The sequence below is a fragment of the Mercenaria mercenaria genome, chromosome 6 (assembly GCF_021730395.1).
Source record: "Mercenaria mercenaria strain notata chromosome 6, MADL_Memer_1, whole genome shotgun sequence".
NCBI lineage: Eukaryota > Metazoa > Mollusca > Bivalvia > Venerida > Veneridae > Mercenaria > Mercenaria mercenaria.
In genome coordinates, this window is record NC_069366.1 from 60,540,028 (window position 1) to 60,558,032 (window position 18,005).

General features: G+C 34.1%; 1 protein-coding gene across 1 annotated transcript; it reads left to right on the forward strand.

Moving 5' to 3' along the window:
• The first annotated feature begins 3,749 nt into the window (after nucleotides 1-3,749).
• Nucleotides 3,750-5,096, forward strand: LOC123560830 (uncharacterized). Its single transcript, XM_045352987.2, has one exon. It carries the CDS (start codon nucleotides 3,750-3,752, stop codon nucleotides 5,094-5,096), a length of 1,347 nt encoding a protein of 448 aa, XP_045208922.2.
• The last annotated feature ends 12,909 nt before the right edge of the window (nucleotides 5,097-18,005 follow it).

Sequence of the window (18,005 nt, forward strand, 5' to 3'; positions counted from 1 at the left end):
AAATTAAGAAATGATAAGTTCCCAAACGTGGTTTATCGTAGAATAACCCGAGTTTTGAGTTCTTATGCGTAAGAATATATCACGAAGGCTTTTGATACCCATATTTTATACAATAAAATGATACCTCAAAATAGCAACTCGCATCTCAGTTCAAATTCAAACGTTAATGTTGCAAACCAAGGCCTACAATAATAAAAATTTAAATGTGCCTAACCTTTGACAAAACCAGCTTATCTAGGTCGTATAATATATTTACCTTCCATTGTTGTTCTACCCATTTGAAATTGGCGTGATCATTTCAAAGTTCAAAAAAGTAACAATATGATAACTTCACGTCATTTGAACGACTTTCGAGCTTGTGGGAGATATCTTAAAATAAAATCAGTCCTCAAAACGTGACAGTCAAGGTTTTCTACGAAAAGTATTTTTAAACTATCAAATTCATCTTCAGATCAGAAACTTTTACAGTGTAAATGAACCCTCTTACCTATACCTAGATGAACCTGGTGTATGTTTGTTAATGATGACCAAAGGTTAAGAGCCCTGGTACTCCTTCAAAAACCGTTCCCAATCACTCTTAAAAATAGCCGTTGTGGAACGAGCTATTCTCTCATATTAAAGGGATTCCAATGACGCTTCATACAAAGTGGGCCGCCCTGGGGCTTCCAACAACCTTCTGCAAAAACATTTTTTAACAAAGTCAGTTTAGATTTTGTAAAAGGTTGCTGTAAAACTTATTTAAAAGATCATCACGAAGTGCAAATATGCGTGATATATGTTGTTCTTGACTAGATTAACGCTGTACCATGAAACTACCATTCCGACTGCAAAACGTATGTTGCGCTAAATGCTTCAACATTATGAAAGGCATTCTAATGAAGCGTCATACACATGCTAGTAATCAATATGACATGTAGCAGTTCTTTTCAACATTTTTCCGGAATGGACTAATGGTGAAGGGTACCCATGTGCTTATGATCTCTAGTGTGGTTTTAATCACGATCACCGGGAAGTGTAGAGGGACATAACATATTTCTCTAGGGTAGGCAGAAATGAAGGCTCCCATATTTACTATCTTCATACCCCTATAAAAATATTACGTTTTTGCCACAAAATGTCTTCATTCCTCGGGAAAAGAGGTAATTAGGAATGAGTGACGGTTTCATTTTTTTGCGACCTGAATCGTAAGCAAATTATCCGAACCAGTCAAAATTCCAGAAAGGTTACGATTTAGAACGAAGCTGTATGTAGACGTTTGCATTTTCGCTACTCGCTATTTTGCATCATTTTGATCTGGCCGATCTTCGTAGTATTTTTTCGGTAAAATGAAGTCCGTATTTTCAAACGCGAAGTCGTAGAAGCGTTGTTATAAACAGGTCAAGTGTGTTCGCCGACAAGTGCCTAGAATGTAATTAGGACTCATCCGCGAAGTCCTGCGGAAGAATTAACGTACTGCACATATCTTATTCGGGTCATTTAAAATGAAGCTGTCATAATTCAATTTCATCGATGTGGTAAACTCGTTGATAAAAGACATTCCAATGATTTCAGAGGTACCCGACTCAATAAAATTCTAATAGTATGTTCTGACACTATATTTTGTCTTTCGCTGGATGTTACGCAAGCTTGGTAAACCTGTGCGATTAATGAAATGCACAGCGGAACAAATTTGTTATCTGCGCAATGATTTTAAAGATCATTTTTTGAAACGGACAAGGTAACGAATGTATAATATGGCTAATAAGTTAACATGCAGTTTTTATTTTAATTTGTGAACATCATATTTGCTATTTTGTGACAAAAGGGCATAAAATTAGTCACCATAATCATATGCGTAAATGTATTACCAAATCCTGCAGAATCGCTATTCGTGTGTTATAATGCTTAATGAGTTATCGCGGAAGAAATACGTGACTTTATTCGAGTATTGCACAATTACACTTCATAAATTTGAGAGATTACATATATTATGATTTTCAGAAGAATGAATTTCAATAAATGCTTCAGGTACAGTCGGCGAACGATAATAAAAATGGCGCGAAAATGTCAGGCGAGTCTAAGACATGTATTTACTATCGTTCTCGTTTTAGTTCATTAATTTTCCTTATAAGGAAAGTAGGTTAAATTTACGTACCTGACCTGTGCTTATATAAGGCACAGAATAGGCGGGAATAGGTTATTCGAGATTCAACGGGCAAACGGTTTTGTTCTATTGATTTGAATTATGGATAGCAGCCATGATGGGAGGGGTAACACGTTGACCTTGCCAGAGTACGAGGAACTTCAGCATTTGAGAGCTTTTGTCGCTGAGAAAGAGTCTTCAAAAGACGATAGACATTGTGGGAGCGAGTGCACAAACGACGCAGAGGCTTCACATAGCCGTAACGGTAAGTCCCCGGGAGATAATTGTCGTTCTGACGCTTTTGAAGCTTTTGATTTATTTCGGACTTACCTTGTCGCACAGCTTTAAGATTTCAAGAAAGATTTAAATATCAGATCTGTAAAGAAAGCCGAAGAAGTAAAATTCAAAAAGGAATCCAACCGTATTCAATACGAATTCAATTCTGACATTCTTCAAAGACTAGAAGTGGTAGTAGGGCTTTCAAATTCTCCTGAAATTACAGAGATTGTAACAGAGGTAGTTGCTAAATTAAAACACAGGATTAAATTAATCAAGGTTGCAGATAGTTCCCCCGGGGGCTGGTTGACAGTAAACGAGTATAACAAACCTAAACTTGGCAGTGATAGCGATGATGACAAGAAGATTAAACAGGCCGAGTATAGGGCGGTCAAAAGGCTTAAAACTACCACTTCTAGTACTAGAGAGTCATCTTTTTACAATCCTTACAAGCGTTCTTCTTATTTCATGGGGAGAAACAATGCAAGCGCTACGAACATGGCCTCAAGATTCCCAGGATCATCCACTGGTACCACACCTAATTGGCTTTTTCGAGGCCCCAGGCAGGCTACCCAGAAAGACGTGTGTTTCAGCTGCGGTTATAGGGGACACTTCCGGAAAGACTGTAAATTCAGCGGAAGCAGACAAATTACGCCTTCATACAACAACTTCAAACTGTCCGAACCAGAGTTTACAGCCACAAGAGCAGACAAAGATAAATGATAAGTATTTTAGTTATTATTCTGATATAGAATTTTTTAAAGAACAAGAATGTAAGTTCGAACTTGATTGTACAAAAACTTGCAAAAATGTCAAAGGTCGGTTGAAAAGTCATGTTTCTTTCTGGGAAAATATTGGGTCGAACGCAGATATTATTGAAACTATAAAATATGGGTATAAATTGCCTTTATTAGAAACGCCAGAAAGTTCGTTTTCTAAAAACAACAAGTCTGCGTTAGAAAATTTGGACTTTGTCGAACAATCCGTGGAAGATTTATTATTAAATCACTGTATTATAGAAACCCCTTTTATTCAACACATAGTTAATCCGTTAAGCGTCTCTATTAATAAACAGGGCAAGAAACGTTTGATCTTAGATCTGAGAAAAGTTAACAGATTCATATGGAAATATAGTTTCACTTTTGAAGACTGGAAATTGGGAATAGAGTATTTCGAAGAAGATGCCTTTTGTTTCAAATTTGATCTTTCAAAAGGTTATCATCATTTGGATATTTTCCCTGCTCACCAAACGTTCTTGGGTTTCAATGTAAAGGGGAAAAACTATTGTTTTACTGTGTTACCATTTGGTCTGAGTAGCGCCTCTTTTATTTTTAGTAAGTGTTTGCGTCAAATGGTTAAATATTGGAGAAGCAACGGCATCAAAATTATCATGTTTCTGGATGATGGTTGGGGTACAAATAAAACGTACGACCTTACTTTGTCAGATTCAGTTTTTGTTAAGAAAAGCCTTATTGAAGCAGGTTTCGTCATAAATGATGAAAAATCTATTTGGGTACCGGCGCAAATTTTAGAATGGATAGGAATCTGTTGGAACAGTGTCGATTTTTCTATCAGCATACCTAGCAGACGGGTAAACGATTGTATTTTAACCTTAGATACAATTCTGAATCGGATACCTTTGGTTACAGCAAGGCTTTTAGCACAATGTGCAGGTAAAATAATCTCCCTTTCGCCTGTGTTTGGGAATTTAACTCGTCTAATGACTAGATATTTATACTTAGAAATAGAAACCAGGAAGTCTTGGGACGGCACCTATAAATTGTCACCCACAAGTCCCGGTGTCACAGAAATTAAATTCTGGCGCTCTAATTTGCGCAGTCTGAACAAAAGATTTTTATCTGGTTATTCTCCCACGTGTACTCTTGTATATTCTGATGCTTCCCATGTAGCAGCTGGATCTTACATTGTCAATTGCAAAGACAGTGTTTTTCATAATATATGGTCAGATTATGAAAAAGGGAAGAGTTCTACTTTTAGGGAAATAAGAGCAGTCAAACTTGCATTAAGAGCTTACGGCCAGTTGTTGAAAGGTAAAAGTGTGAAGTGGTTCTCAGATTCACAGTCCTGCGTCCATATTGTACAGTCGGGTAGCACAAAGCCCGAATTACAGGAAGAGTCTTTAAAAATCTTTGAATTGTGTTTAAAATGGAACATAGACATGAAAATACAATGGGTCCCAAGGGAACAAAATTCTGTAGCTGATGATATAAGCAAGCTCAATAACACAGACGAGTGGGAAGTGACTGATGATTTTTTCCGTTTTGTTGACTCGTTATGGGGTCCACATAATGTGGATCGATTTGCTAGTTCCCAAAATAGAAAATTAAAGCTATATAATTCTAAGTTCTTGGATTTTGACACAGAAGCTATAGATGCCTTCACTCAGGATTGGAGTGGATGTAACAACTGGCTTGTTCCACCAATCCGTTTAGTTTCACGTACTATTTTTCATCTTTTACATTATGGAGCTGTTGGTACGCTGATTGTACCGAAATGGCCTAGTGCTTCATTTTGGCCTATTATCTTCAAGAAAAATTTCATGAAACAAGACTTTATTTCTGAGATTTTGGAATTCAAGTCTGGACAAGATATTTTTAAGAATAACAATCAACTTGGAAATTGCATTTTTGACGGTAGAAGATTCAGGGGTAAAGTCTTAGCAGTTCGTATTAATTAACTGTTATTGACATACAGCGTACGCATTCGGATTACATATGTAGTTTTGTTTTCACAGTGATTTATGGAATATTTATATTCTATAAACTCTTTATATCAGATACAGGCATTTTTTGATGAATAGATTGGCACACGTAAATAATTAATGATTTGTCATTGCCTCTACTTTATTGGATAAATCGCCGTTTAGCGACATTTGAGTGAAGAGAAATAAAAGCGGAAGTCAGTTTTTAACTGTGGCCGCGATGTTAATACAGCGTAACGAGTTAAAACAGGGGTCAGTTTTCAATTTGGGTTGCGATATTAACATAGTTTCATAAATTTAAGCATAATTTTAGTATTTAGTAATTTCACATGTGTTTTAAATCGCTAAGAAATATTAGCGGAAGTCAGTTTATACTGTAGCCGCGAAATTGAGATAGTGCCTAGAACCTAAGGCGGAAGTCAGTTTTAAACTGTGGCCGTGATATTGATATAATTTCATAATTCTAAGTAGAATTAAGTTCTAACTGTCAGAGATAGCAGTTAAGTGCCAGAATATAGAAACGGAAGTCGGGTTTTAACCGTGGCCGCGTTATTGATATTTTAGCAGGAATTAGTTTTTAAAACTTTTTCAGAGATGTTATTATAATGGTATGTAATAGAAACGGAAGTCAGTTTAAAACTGTGGCCGTTGACGTAAAATAGTGCCAGAACATAAAGCGGAAGTTATTTTTTGGATTGCGGCTGTGTTATTTTATACAGTGTCAGGATATGTAAGTTGTAGTTAGCTGCGCTTTGAATACAGTGCCAGAAACTTAAATATAAGATTACAGCTGCTTTAATAATTAAGCTCTTTTTATGCTATTTTCTTAAAAATTGTTTCGCGGTTTATGTTCAAATTGTTCATGAATATTTTTGTACTCTACATTTCACAGATTTGTTTAAAGTAGGCATCTGGAGAGAGATGGATACATTACAACTTCACCCAGAACTCAAGACTATATTTAAAAATTTAAAAAGGCTGTCATACAATGCAAAGTCGCAAAATACAATTAAATCATATGAAATGTATTTTAAACATTTTTGCACATGGTGTAGCAAATACAACCTTGTTTCGGTTCCTGCAAAAGATTATTACGTAGCTTTATACCTTTCTTCTTTAGAGAGTTCTCGCCCTTCAGAGTCAAAAATAAATAACATTCTCTATGGCATTAAATGGGCACACAACCTGGCTGGATTTCCGGATCCTTGTAGTTCCACTTTTGTTATTAACATTAAAAACGGGTTATTAAGGTCTGTTGCAAAAGAACGTGTATCAAAAGAACCTGTGCATAGCTCGGATTTGCGCGCTATAGTTGAACATTTCGGACAGGATAGCTGTGTCTTGAATGCTAGGTTTATTGCTATGACACTCTTGAGTTTTTCAGGTTTTCTTAGATTTAGCGAGGTGGTTTCTTTAAAACGTAATCACATTACTTTTGAATCTAATCACATTGAGTTGAAAATCGTAAAATCAAAAACCGATCAGCTGAGTAAAGGGTCAAAAGTTCTTATAAGTAGAACCGACAATATCACATGTCCTGTAAAAGCATTAGAAAAATATTTACGTTTAGCAGGAATTGCAGAAACGTCCGATGAATATTTGTTCAGAAAAGTAGCGTTTTGTAAGAAAAACAATTCTTACAAGTTAAGAGACGGAAATCATATTTCTTATACAAGAGCAAGAGAAATATTTTTAGACAATATTTGCAAAATAGGTCTTGACAAATCGAAGTTTGGTTTACATTCTTTGAGATCGGGAGGGGCTACTTGTGCAGCTGATAAAGGCGTCCCTGATAGACTTATTAAAAAACATGGCCGGTGGAAAACTGACATTGCTAAGGATGGTTATATCAGAGAAAGTACTGAGCAAAAACAGTCTGTATCTTTAAATCTCGGTTTATAAAAAAAAAAAAAAAAAAAAAAAAAAATCTCCAGGTTACAAAACATTGCTGTATTTTCATTTATTCTCTTATTTGACATTTAATAAATTTAATACACCCCGTTCTTTTCCGTTCGATAAATTAGTTTGCCTGTTGACCACTCCTATCTTTTGTTTGTTGTTTATTATTCAAAGGTTACTTGAGTTAGATGGTAAATTATTTATGTTTGTCTGAATGGAATGAAAGAAAACATAAATGTATTTACTATCGTTCTCGTTTTAGTTCATTAATTTTCCTTATAAGGAAAGTAGGTTAAATTTACGTACCTGACCTGTGCTTATATAAGGCACAGAATAGGCGGGAATAGGTTATTCGAGGTTCAACGGGCAAACGGTTTTGTTCTATTGATTTCCCTCCCGCCCACCCGTACGTTTAATTATCATTTTTGTTTTATCTCGCATTTGTTTAAAGAGACTGAGTTTTCATAAATAACAATACTTTGTTAATAACATGAATTGAGTAAATATATTATTATTTTCCAAAGTATTTGATAAGTTCACGGGCTATGTTTATGTTCTCTCGTATACGGATTACCTAATAGTATTAATTCACTGTTTGTTTCATTCTTTGTCTAAAATTAGAATTCATTATTTGTTAAGTAAAAATAATGTTAATTTTTACTAATTTGTGGTTTAATGGATTCGATGTATACATATACTGTATTTTGCTTTCTCTTTTGTAGATAAACGAATTTTTGTCGTTTACAAGTTGTGAGAGGATTTACGTTTATATTGGATAAGAGAGGATGGTTTCTGAGACATTTCTTTTATTTATTCTGTTTCTCAACTTATGTTAAGTGCATGGACACAATAACACAATCAGTGTTTTCCTGGATACAGAAGCCATCGGTTGGATGTGGTTAGTGAGTTAGAGTGGTATACTGGGACAGAACTTTGATACATCTTGTATCATGTTTTTTCCGTATAATTTATTTGTATAAGTGAATGGACACACTTACCACATTCTGTGGATTTTTTTTTTCACCCAATACCATTGTGTACGAGTGAATAATATGTTTAATAATTGAAATAAATTAGTTTGCCTGTTGACCACTCCTATCTTTTGTTTGTTGTTTATTATTCAAAGGTTACTTGAGTTAGATGGTAAATTATTTATGTTTGTCTGAATGGAATGAAAGAAAACATAAAGATAATTTAGGTTGGTCAAATGTCACAGTAAAATAGATAGGAATTCGTATGATACTTGTCAAATAAAAATCAACATTTACTTGACTGGCGAAATAACTCAGGTGGCTAAGCTGTCTAGATATTAGAGTTATTATTTCTTCTATTCTATTACTTCTAGATCTATTACTAGAAGTATATAGGCGGTTACCTTTTGTTACTAATGTTACAAAGGAACCCGTAGAGGAAAGTATATTTTACTTTTATAACTATATGTCTGCATGGTTCTGATGTTACATTTTGTTACTAAGACACAGAACATTTATTACTGGAAACAAAAATACTAGGGTATGTAGCAACCACCAAATTTAGGCCATATATGAAGCTGTCGGTTTTCAAATGCAGTGCGAAAATAGTAGGACGAGTTCTAAACTCGCAAGAGGTCTATTTTTTAAGGAAAAGTTTTATGTAGCTCTGCTTTATGTTTGTTTTATTTCAGTTTGATTCTCAGTTTGTCTTTTTTTTCTTTTTATCTTATTACGTTTATTTCTTTTTTTTTTTATTATTTCTTTTTCTATTTTGTTTTTACTTGTTTTAATATCTATGAAATTTCAATCAGTAAAATTGATTTCATTTCCGGCTCGTCCGCTGTATCTGTTGCAGAGATGTCAGTTGTGTCCTTTTCAGAATTTCAGAATAATGAAATCGCTCATCAGAAGCTTTTTTCAATGTTCGCCATTTCGAGCTATCGAATGGAATGTTAGTGTATAATGTCGGGGTACTGTACTTACATTCCATCGGTAAAAATTGGACGTTCACAAAGAACCCGTGTATGCTGTATTACCGCATTATTATATAAAGCCAATTGAAAAAACCGGTATTGTATCTATGCTGAAAAAAAGTAAAAAGTATACTTCAATCCAGTATCGAACTCCGGACCTCGGTTGTCATACCTAGCGGCCTAACCCATTGCGCTAATACAGTACTTCGTTCATCGAGTCTCAGTTTGAGATACTAATCCATATCGTCTATGCGTGATTTACCTAAACTGGTAAATAATAAGGTCGGCTGCGTTTGTTTACAAATATCAAATTATCCTTCGATTACTGTACATGTACCGATCATTCATTGTTATTAAACAAAACAGCAGAACCATTAATATATCTGATGTCTTCAGATAACAAACTTTCAAACCAAAGCCTTCATTGATTAACTGATATTATAGTGTGCCTAAATGTAAACTGGAAACTATACAAAATGTCGACCGTACTTATGTCTTAAAACTAAGATTCTCACAACCTATGTGACAGGATATTGAGTGATCAAAGGTGGAAAACTTAAATGTTACCTCTGAAGATCATGTCAAGGTTAGAAAAGATTGGACATGTCATTTGAACGAATTTGTGCGCTATCATCTTCGTAGGGCATGTTTTGAACCAATACAGACTGATAATGATTATCCTTAAAGAGAGACTATTTTAACTGCAGAACTAAAGGTGTCATTTGCAAATAGAGATTTCTTTTCAGATTACAGAATACAATAGAACACCACTGACAGGCGTAATCAATAAGAATTCAACTTGCATACAATGTTCACATAAATTAGGAATTCTTTGGGTTTTTAAATGTAACCTCTAAAAAGTCCGTAACACACAATAAACCAGGCTTATAGCTATGTTTTGGAACCATTGGTGATTATAGTAACAAAGCATAACAAATGATTAGTACATTTAATTTTGTTTAAAGAGAAGTATGACACTTCAAAACTTTATAATTTACAAATATCAAGCATTATGAAAAACGATAACATAACTATCAAGTATTAATTAAACCTGTCCAATGATAATAATAAATATATACAATAAAATATTGTAACGTTTAAAAACGTTCATATGGTCAATTTATATCTGTTACTTATAATTCTCTCAGAAATTCTCTCCTGAATGTTAAGGATTTATCTTCGTAAAGAACTGACACCTTTTGGTTCCCTTATGGCCACGAACCTCAAAGACCAAGGTCATTGGGGTAAGATTTTGTGATAGCGTTGGTTAAACATTTATGACACGCTTCTCAATTCTGTTTCTTAGAACCAGTATCCCTTATATACTTCCTCCAAGAAAGAAATCGCTCCTCACACTAACTTATATCTTATATTCTTTCTTAGATCCCCTCATACCGCCACCCCCTCTCCCCATTTTCATCCCTATCACCGCTCTCACCCACCCCTCTCTTATAAAAGCACATTTCTTACATTTGCTCATTTCTCGTATTTCATATGGTTTCTTAGCTTATCCATTGCCCTGCCCCGGCCCATCCACTTTCCTAAGTATTAATTTACATTTCTCACACTTTTATCTCATATGACTCCTCAATATCTGCCGTACCCAGCCCCCATACACACACACCCCGCCCCGCCACACACACACAATTTTCCATTAGTTAATATTTTTCAAAGTAACCTATATCTTATATTGTTGTATTGTTTCATTTATTTCAACAAGTCTGTTTTCTTTAATTATAACGTAACTATGTAGTTTATCAAGCTTATTCTTAAATACAGGGATATTGAAGTTTGTTCAACAAATGTTAGCCCCTAAATGTCGAAAATTAACTCTATAAAGCTATCAACGAGCTTTTAAGATTTGTTGATTAGTTGCTGGTATTTCTTTTATTCGGAAAAGCTTGATTATATCATTCTAATATGATCATTTGCTCCTACGTCATGCAAATATTGTAATTTTTGCGCATTCAACAAAAAAAAAAAAAAAACACATTCATTAATCGTACATCATTTAGATGTAAAAATAACATCCCAACGATCTCATATTTACATGTCTTGAAAATCGACTGAACAAAAGACTTGCTACTTTATCAAGTAGCAAATCTTGAATGACTGAATGCCGCGATATTCTGCGTAGAAAATGAAAATTAAATAAAGCAAAAGAAATCAAGTACCGAAAATGATAATAAGCCTTTTATTACGACCTTAAAACTATAGATTTCGTTGTTTTTGACTGTTTTGCTTGTAGATGCTAGCAACAAGGCATGCAAGCACAATACTGACAGTGGTAGATTTTCTACACAGGGTAGAATTCGTCTTGAAGCACTTGTACATCATAATATCATAACATATTTTAAGAACAATGGAAATGTATCTCTTTTTTATTACAGAATTTTTAACTGTTTGCTGTATGTTTTAATCATTATCTTAATTAATTTACGATTTCAATAATGAGGGAAAACTCACAGGACAATATTATTATTGTCACATTGTATGAACGACAGTTCTATGCTAAAACCTCAGGCGTTTTACACTTAAAAGAATATTTCTCGTTGTATTTAAATAGTTTCAGTAATATCCTAGCGCCACATCGTTTGTTCTAGGTGATTACATGTTGCTCGATCGGCATCACATGCAATTAATGTCATAGAAGTTGAAACACATGGCTTTGTTCTCATATTTCAGATAGTCACTGTTTACACCGCCTCGGTAACTTAATTGTAGAGCGTCCGCTTTGCGTACGGGAGGTCGTGGGTTCGTTCCCTGGCCGCATAATACCAAAATCATAAAAAATGGTACCAGTAGCTTCCTTGCCTGGTGCTCAGCATTAAAGAATAGAGGATAGCCTAATGTCAGTATAATGTGACTGGCTAGGGTGTCACGTTTCTACGGCGTGATATTCCAGTGAAGCAGTACTATAAAATTGGGTATTGTGCTCACTACCATTGTTTTTATGACTGATAAATTGTGGAAAAGACGTTAAACCCGAATACACACAACACAGACAGACACTGTATACTGTACTGTAGTGTATATTTTACAGGTATATGCCTCCACTGAAACAACTTATGCATAACATTTTTCTAATTGATATTTCGTTCTGTAATGTTATCAGTACCAAAATCATTTATATATAATATTTGCAATTAAATATGTCAAGGTCGAGACACAATTATTTCTTTTACTACCGAAGTAAATAAATCTTTTCCATGAACATTTATATACCAGATTAACCTATGACATGTTCTTCCAGCAACAAAAAGGAAAACGGCTTTCAAGGAAAGGCCACATACAATTAATTCGACCTTCTCAAGCAGAGCACCAAGTCAAACGGACCACAAATACTGCTACAGAGCAACCGTTACCGCCTTAAAACGGTCTGCAGTTAAAAGAAGTCCATTCTCACTCGTGTCTGTGGAAAAATCTAAAACACTAATTACAAGAATAAATAGTCTAACATTTTAAGTTTTGTCCAACTAACAACAGCATATATTGCCAAGTTGTGTAAGGAAGGCAGCCACAATTGTATAGTATATGCATGCATACAACCCCAAAATTAAAATTCAAAATATTTTTAAAAAACGTCGTACTAGCAAAACAACAAGTAAGGTATTGTTCTACTACTGGTTTTCTGTGGCATAAATGTTTGTTTTGAATATCAGAAAAAGATAGATTTCTGGCAAGTACTGGAAAGCTACGTTTAGCTTTTTACTATCTTTTTCAAAAAAGTTGGGGTGTCAAATTCAGAACATGTGTGTCAAAATACAGAACACAGAATTTCTAATCCTATTTCTAAAACAGTCTCGTCGGCCTCGTAGTTATAGTGGTTGAACACCACACATGTGTAGCTCAAAGACAGAAACAAAAAAAAACATCCAGGGTATTTGAACCACAATATCACTGCAGATAGGTAGGGTACTTGATAACATCAATATTTGCTCGTAATTTATTAACAATTTTGGCAATTATTCATAAAATGCTTCTTGCACTGCTTTAGTATGTTATACATGCACGTGAATAAAGAAATGATGCTAATATCTGGTTTAATTGATTTTATTTTAGATAAATGTTTAATACTTTGCTTGATTAAAATCTAAAGGAATCAGCTGATTTTGGCTTAGATTTCTTTTAAGGATTTTTTTCCTGTATTCGCAATTTGCGTAAGTTACCAAAGATTATAAGTCATCAATAAAACTTTATGTTGGAAATCTTTTAAGGTAATATTATTTCTAGTAATGTAACCGGCCTACTTGGTTGAGTTCAACGCTTCCAGCGGCTCTCCTTATAGAGTAATCTAAGCAATCAAAACCATAAATATTGAAAACACATTTATTAAGATGCTTTCAAAATATTTATATTTTGTGAAATAACATAGGACAGAATATCCAGGCAAACAATATAAAATATCTACAAAGTAATAAAAGGACCTCTGTCACTTTTAATATGAGTTGGCCAATAAATGAATTGTCAAGAAATTCTGCCAAATATATCGTTACATGCTTCCAGTTTTATCAAAAATCTAAATTCTTGAATGGTTTGTATAAAATGTTAATATACCAACAACGTTTTTGCTGTCATATCGTAATGAAACATGAATATTATAACGGGGTAATAAAACTTATCATCTTGAATGCACTGTGTAAATATATATATTCTATTCTTTATACGTTATCGATTGCTATTGTTATAGTAGTTTGTGACACATCTTGAAAGATTTTGCTTTTATGACACATCTTTTTGATAAGTCCTCATCATAAGCAAGTCCATGGTGTTTCGAAATAATGTATAAAAAGAATTACTTTAGTACCTGAATAAAACCGTTTTATAATTTAAGAAAAAATATCAACAATGTCATGCAAGGACGACGTAGAAACATACATTAAAGGCAACATAAAATTTGAAAATTAACACTTTTCCAACAGTAACATGATACTATCCACTAATCTTTATGATTCGTATAGACAATATGTCAGTTTTTAAAATGATCCAAAACTACTATATTTATTTCATACATTTTAAACCTAAGCCCGATTTTATACCAAACCTTTCCCTTTTATTGGCATTTATATCACATCGACATAATTTAGGTCAAAAGGGACTGGGTGTAGAAGAACATAAAAGCTAGTTGCTCCTCCTGGCATTACTTAAAACACAGGTATAACAGTAAAAAAAAGCCTTTATATGATAGTTGCTCTAAAAATGTCAGATATTATACGAGAGTATGGCTTATTTTATGTACAACCTATTTTCCATATCAGGTCAACGAGTTTATTCTTCTGATATCATTTCTGCAATTCTTTTACGCAATGGGTTGTACATTTTTGTATTTCCGTTAACGCAACCACTCGCATCACATTCAAATATTTGCCAGCCTTTGTTCACCTTGACAACAGAGCACATAATTACATCCTGGCTGCGCAAGGCATGACTGAAGGTTGTGCCGCAAAGATTTGTCTCTGGCTGTGAAGCCTCATAAAACTGAAGCCTAGGATTCGAGAAGCTAGCCAGTGTCGGTGCCCTCCAAGAACTCAATGTGAAGTACAAATGCGTCATTTTGCTGGGAACTTTCTTTAAATAAACGTGAATTGATTGATGCCCTACTCGGCCACCTGAAGTTGTAACATTCTTTGCTGCGTGTTTTATCGAACCTAAAGTGAACAAAAATTAATTTCTGTTGTAACAGAAAATAAATCATTCATAAAAAACAATAACACATTGGGGACATTGTATTAAAACATAGGATATATTATTTTCTAAGTTGATCAAGTATGTATAGTGAATCAAATATATTAAGACAATTATGTCCAAGCAATATATTATATAAGCAATATATTTCCCGTAAAACGTAATTACTTACTTGATAAGACACCAACAGACCGTCATAGATTAAATCACACAACCGTTATTATACTAAGGCATTTTGAACAAAATATGCTTGAAAACCATGATTTCAAAAGGGACGGGGCTTAAATTTCAAACGTTATTACCTTTCAAATAATATTCGTTTCCTGCATGGTTCCAGTCAATGACTTGAACAAATTCAGTGCCATCGAACACCAAACAAGATGCATCAAGAAAGTCCACCTTTGATTTCGGGAACTCCCAAGACAAGTCAAAAACCACGTGGTCAAGGTCCTCTGGGATACAATATAATGGTACTATCACATTCAAAGAATCATTTTGCGATATTCTATAGTCTGTCAACGTATATGGCTGTCCGGAGGCTTTGTTTACCTACAAAATAGCAATATGCTTACGATATATCATTTTACCAGATTTAGACATCGCTTTTTTTCATGATAAACACGTTCAAAGGCGCTCTTTATACAAGGGCTGTCCCACAGTTGAGTTATTAAGACTTTATGACAACAGTTATTAAGGATATGTTAAACATGAATGTTATCGGTATACAATATACCTGTGACTTTTTAATTTTATTGGATTTTTACTATCAAGTATAAGCACAACATTACATTACATTACATTGCTAGGATAACTGGCTAATTTAAGCCAGCAACATGCATATCATAAACAAGTCTGCATTACTCACATATCTAATTTGTTTAGCAGTATTTAAGGCAAATGATTTATGTATTCTTATCTCTTCTCCAATTTAAGATATGAGAAATTAAGGCAATAGCTACCTGTTCTGTTACTTCATTGCACTAAATATTAACTTCATTTCACTAAAAATTATGTTAAGTTTGAAAAAGATGAAGGTTGGATTTTGTTCGCCTAGGTCATCTTTTAAAATGACAAAATTAATTACCTCATCGCATAGGCCTCTATAGACTCTTACAAACATGGTAATTCAGGCTCTGATTTAACGGGGAGAGGTGCCTCAAATCCATAGTGCAGTGAAAACTAAGTTCGGTTGATAAATTTAAGAAATGCTCTTACATATATTTATACAGATGCTCCGAAAAATAGTACACAGCCCGATATATATTTCCCAGAAACGTTAAGTTTTTTTTTGTTTTCAAATAAATAGCATCAACGTTGTTTTCCCAATCATTTTTACTTGTATTTTATTGTGCACATTTATCTTGCATAATTTCTCAATTTCATAAACCACATAAACAGGAATTTCCTTCTCTCATACCTAACCCTGAACCCCATTCCTCTCTCCCCGACATCCATCTCCGGAAATAATCTCACGCTTCCTTTAACGAGTCTGTATTTATTCGTTGTGTATGTTATAAATGTTCGAATGAATGTAGGAATGTTCATATGTTACATAAATTATGATCTTTCTGGGGAGAAGTTGTTCCCACGCCCCATTGTGTCCGTCAGTTTTGCTCTGGTTATGGCTTGTTTAAAAGTACTTTAAGTAGTTAATTAGTATCTTTATATTTTTCTTTACCTTTAAATGTTTTTCTTCAAAGAGAATTTTCTGCTGATTTTCTTCTATTCCAAGCTCTCTTTGAACTGCTTGCTTGACCTGTTGTATTGTCATTCTAGGATTGTAATCAATCCAACATGTATCGCCTGTTACTGAAGACACCGTAATGGCATTCCCTTTTGAGGCGAGCAAGGCTTTCCTGTTGGCCTCATACACCTCTGCGTAGTTAATAAACATACTATCCAGTATGGCTTGAAATATCTTGACTCGCATCTGAGAACTACTGTCATCCACTTTAACATTGCATCCAGTTTGAGGGCATTTGCTCCGTTTTGACACATGACTGACGACGCACTGTTAGAATAAAGATGCGACAAATTTAAGAACGCTTAAAATATTTCCAAGTACTTACAAGAAACACACGAATTTTCAGTGCTTTTATCTTACACTTTTGCCTGTTGCCTACCACTAAACAAGTAAACTGTAGTGATTTTACCAAACATGAACACAGTTTCAAATTATTTCTACTCAGATTAACTTTGACAACATTCATTGAGTTACAACATATTGACAATATAACTTGATATACGGAAATCTGAAAAAGAGCTACAGCAGTTTCCTAACTTTAAAATTCTGCAAAATACTGACATAAATCTGGCCCAGTCTAGTGTGCTAAATGAGTCTAATTATACACATATACATAATGTTTTAACTTTTTATTATGATCTCTATTATTAATGAGTTCTGAAAAACTAATTAGAATGTAGTGAAAAACGTTGCCTTAAGTATTTAACATAATCGTGCATATTTAAAGTCGAACGGAAGTAATAATATATATAATAGAGAGATTGAGATTTCAACCTTTGCCTTCCCCTTCAACGTCTGTCATATATATTTGGGGTAAAACGTCACCGATATGCGTGTATTGTATTTATATCAGACGTTGCTACTAAAGTTTTCCATGTAATATCAAGTAAGCTTAAGACTTCTCATTATTACTATGTGAAATAAAAGCTTTGTTTCAGGATTTCTGCTTATTAAGTTATTAGATTATCCATATGTATAATTAGACTAAATTTAATGCGAAACACTATCAATAAGTATTAGAATAATGAAGTTTTGTATGGCTAATAATTTTAACTAAATACATTGAAATGAACCTGGAAGTATGAAGTTATCAACTGATTTTGAGAAGCATTGATATTTTGTTCAAACTTTAACTTCTACGGCATAATTGTGTCCCCAGGCGGTATCGATTATACTAGATGGGCCTTTTTGTCGTATGAAGTGAAGTGATATCACGAAAGTCAAAACTTAAGTCTTTTTTCATCTACTCTGTCCATACTCGGCATCAAAGACTGAAATCTGAATGGAGGCACATGGCAGGGCAGTCATTTTACTTGAAAAATAAATAATTACGCGCGATTATCATTTGATGGAACATTTTATTTTCACTTCCAGAAAAAAACAATCCGTTTCTGTCTGACACTTTATATGACAGTTGCGTTTTATTTATTAACATAATATGGTACTTGTAAGACGGAAAATTCTTCTGAAGTATCAGACAATATCAGATCTATGATATCGTGATGTGAGAAGTTTCCTGTTAGCCGTATTGGATAACTCCATTCTTTATATGCACGGACCCAGAGCCTGGCAGAGGGGCATTGTGGGTCAATCCCCCCTTTGATTCTTACAT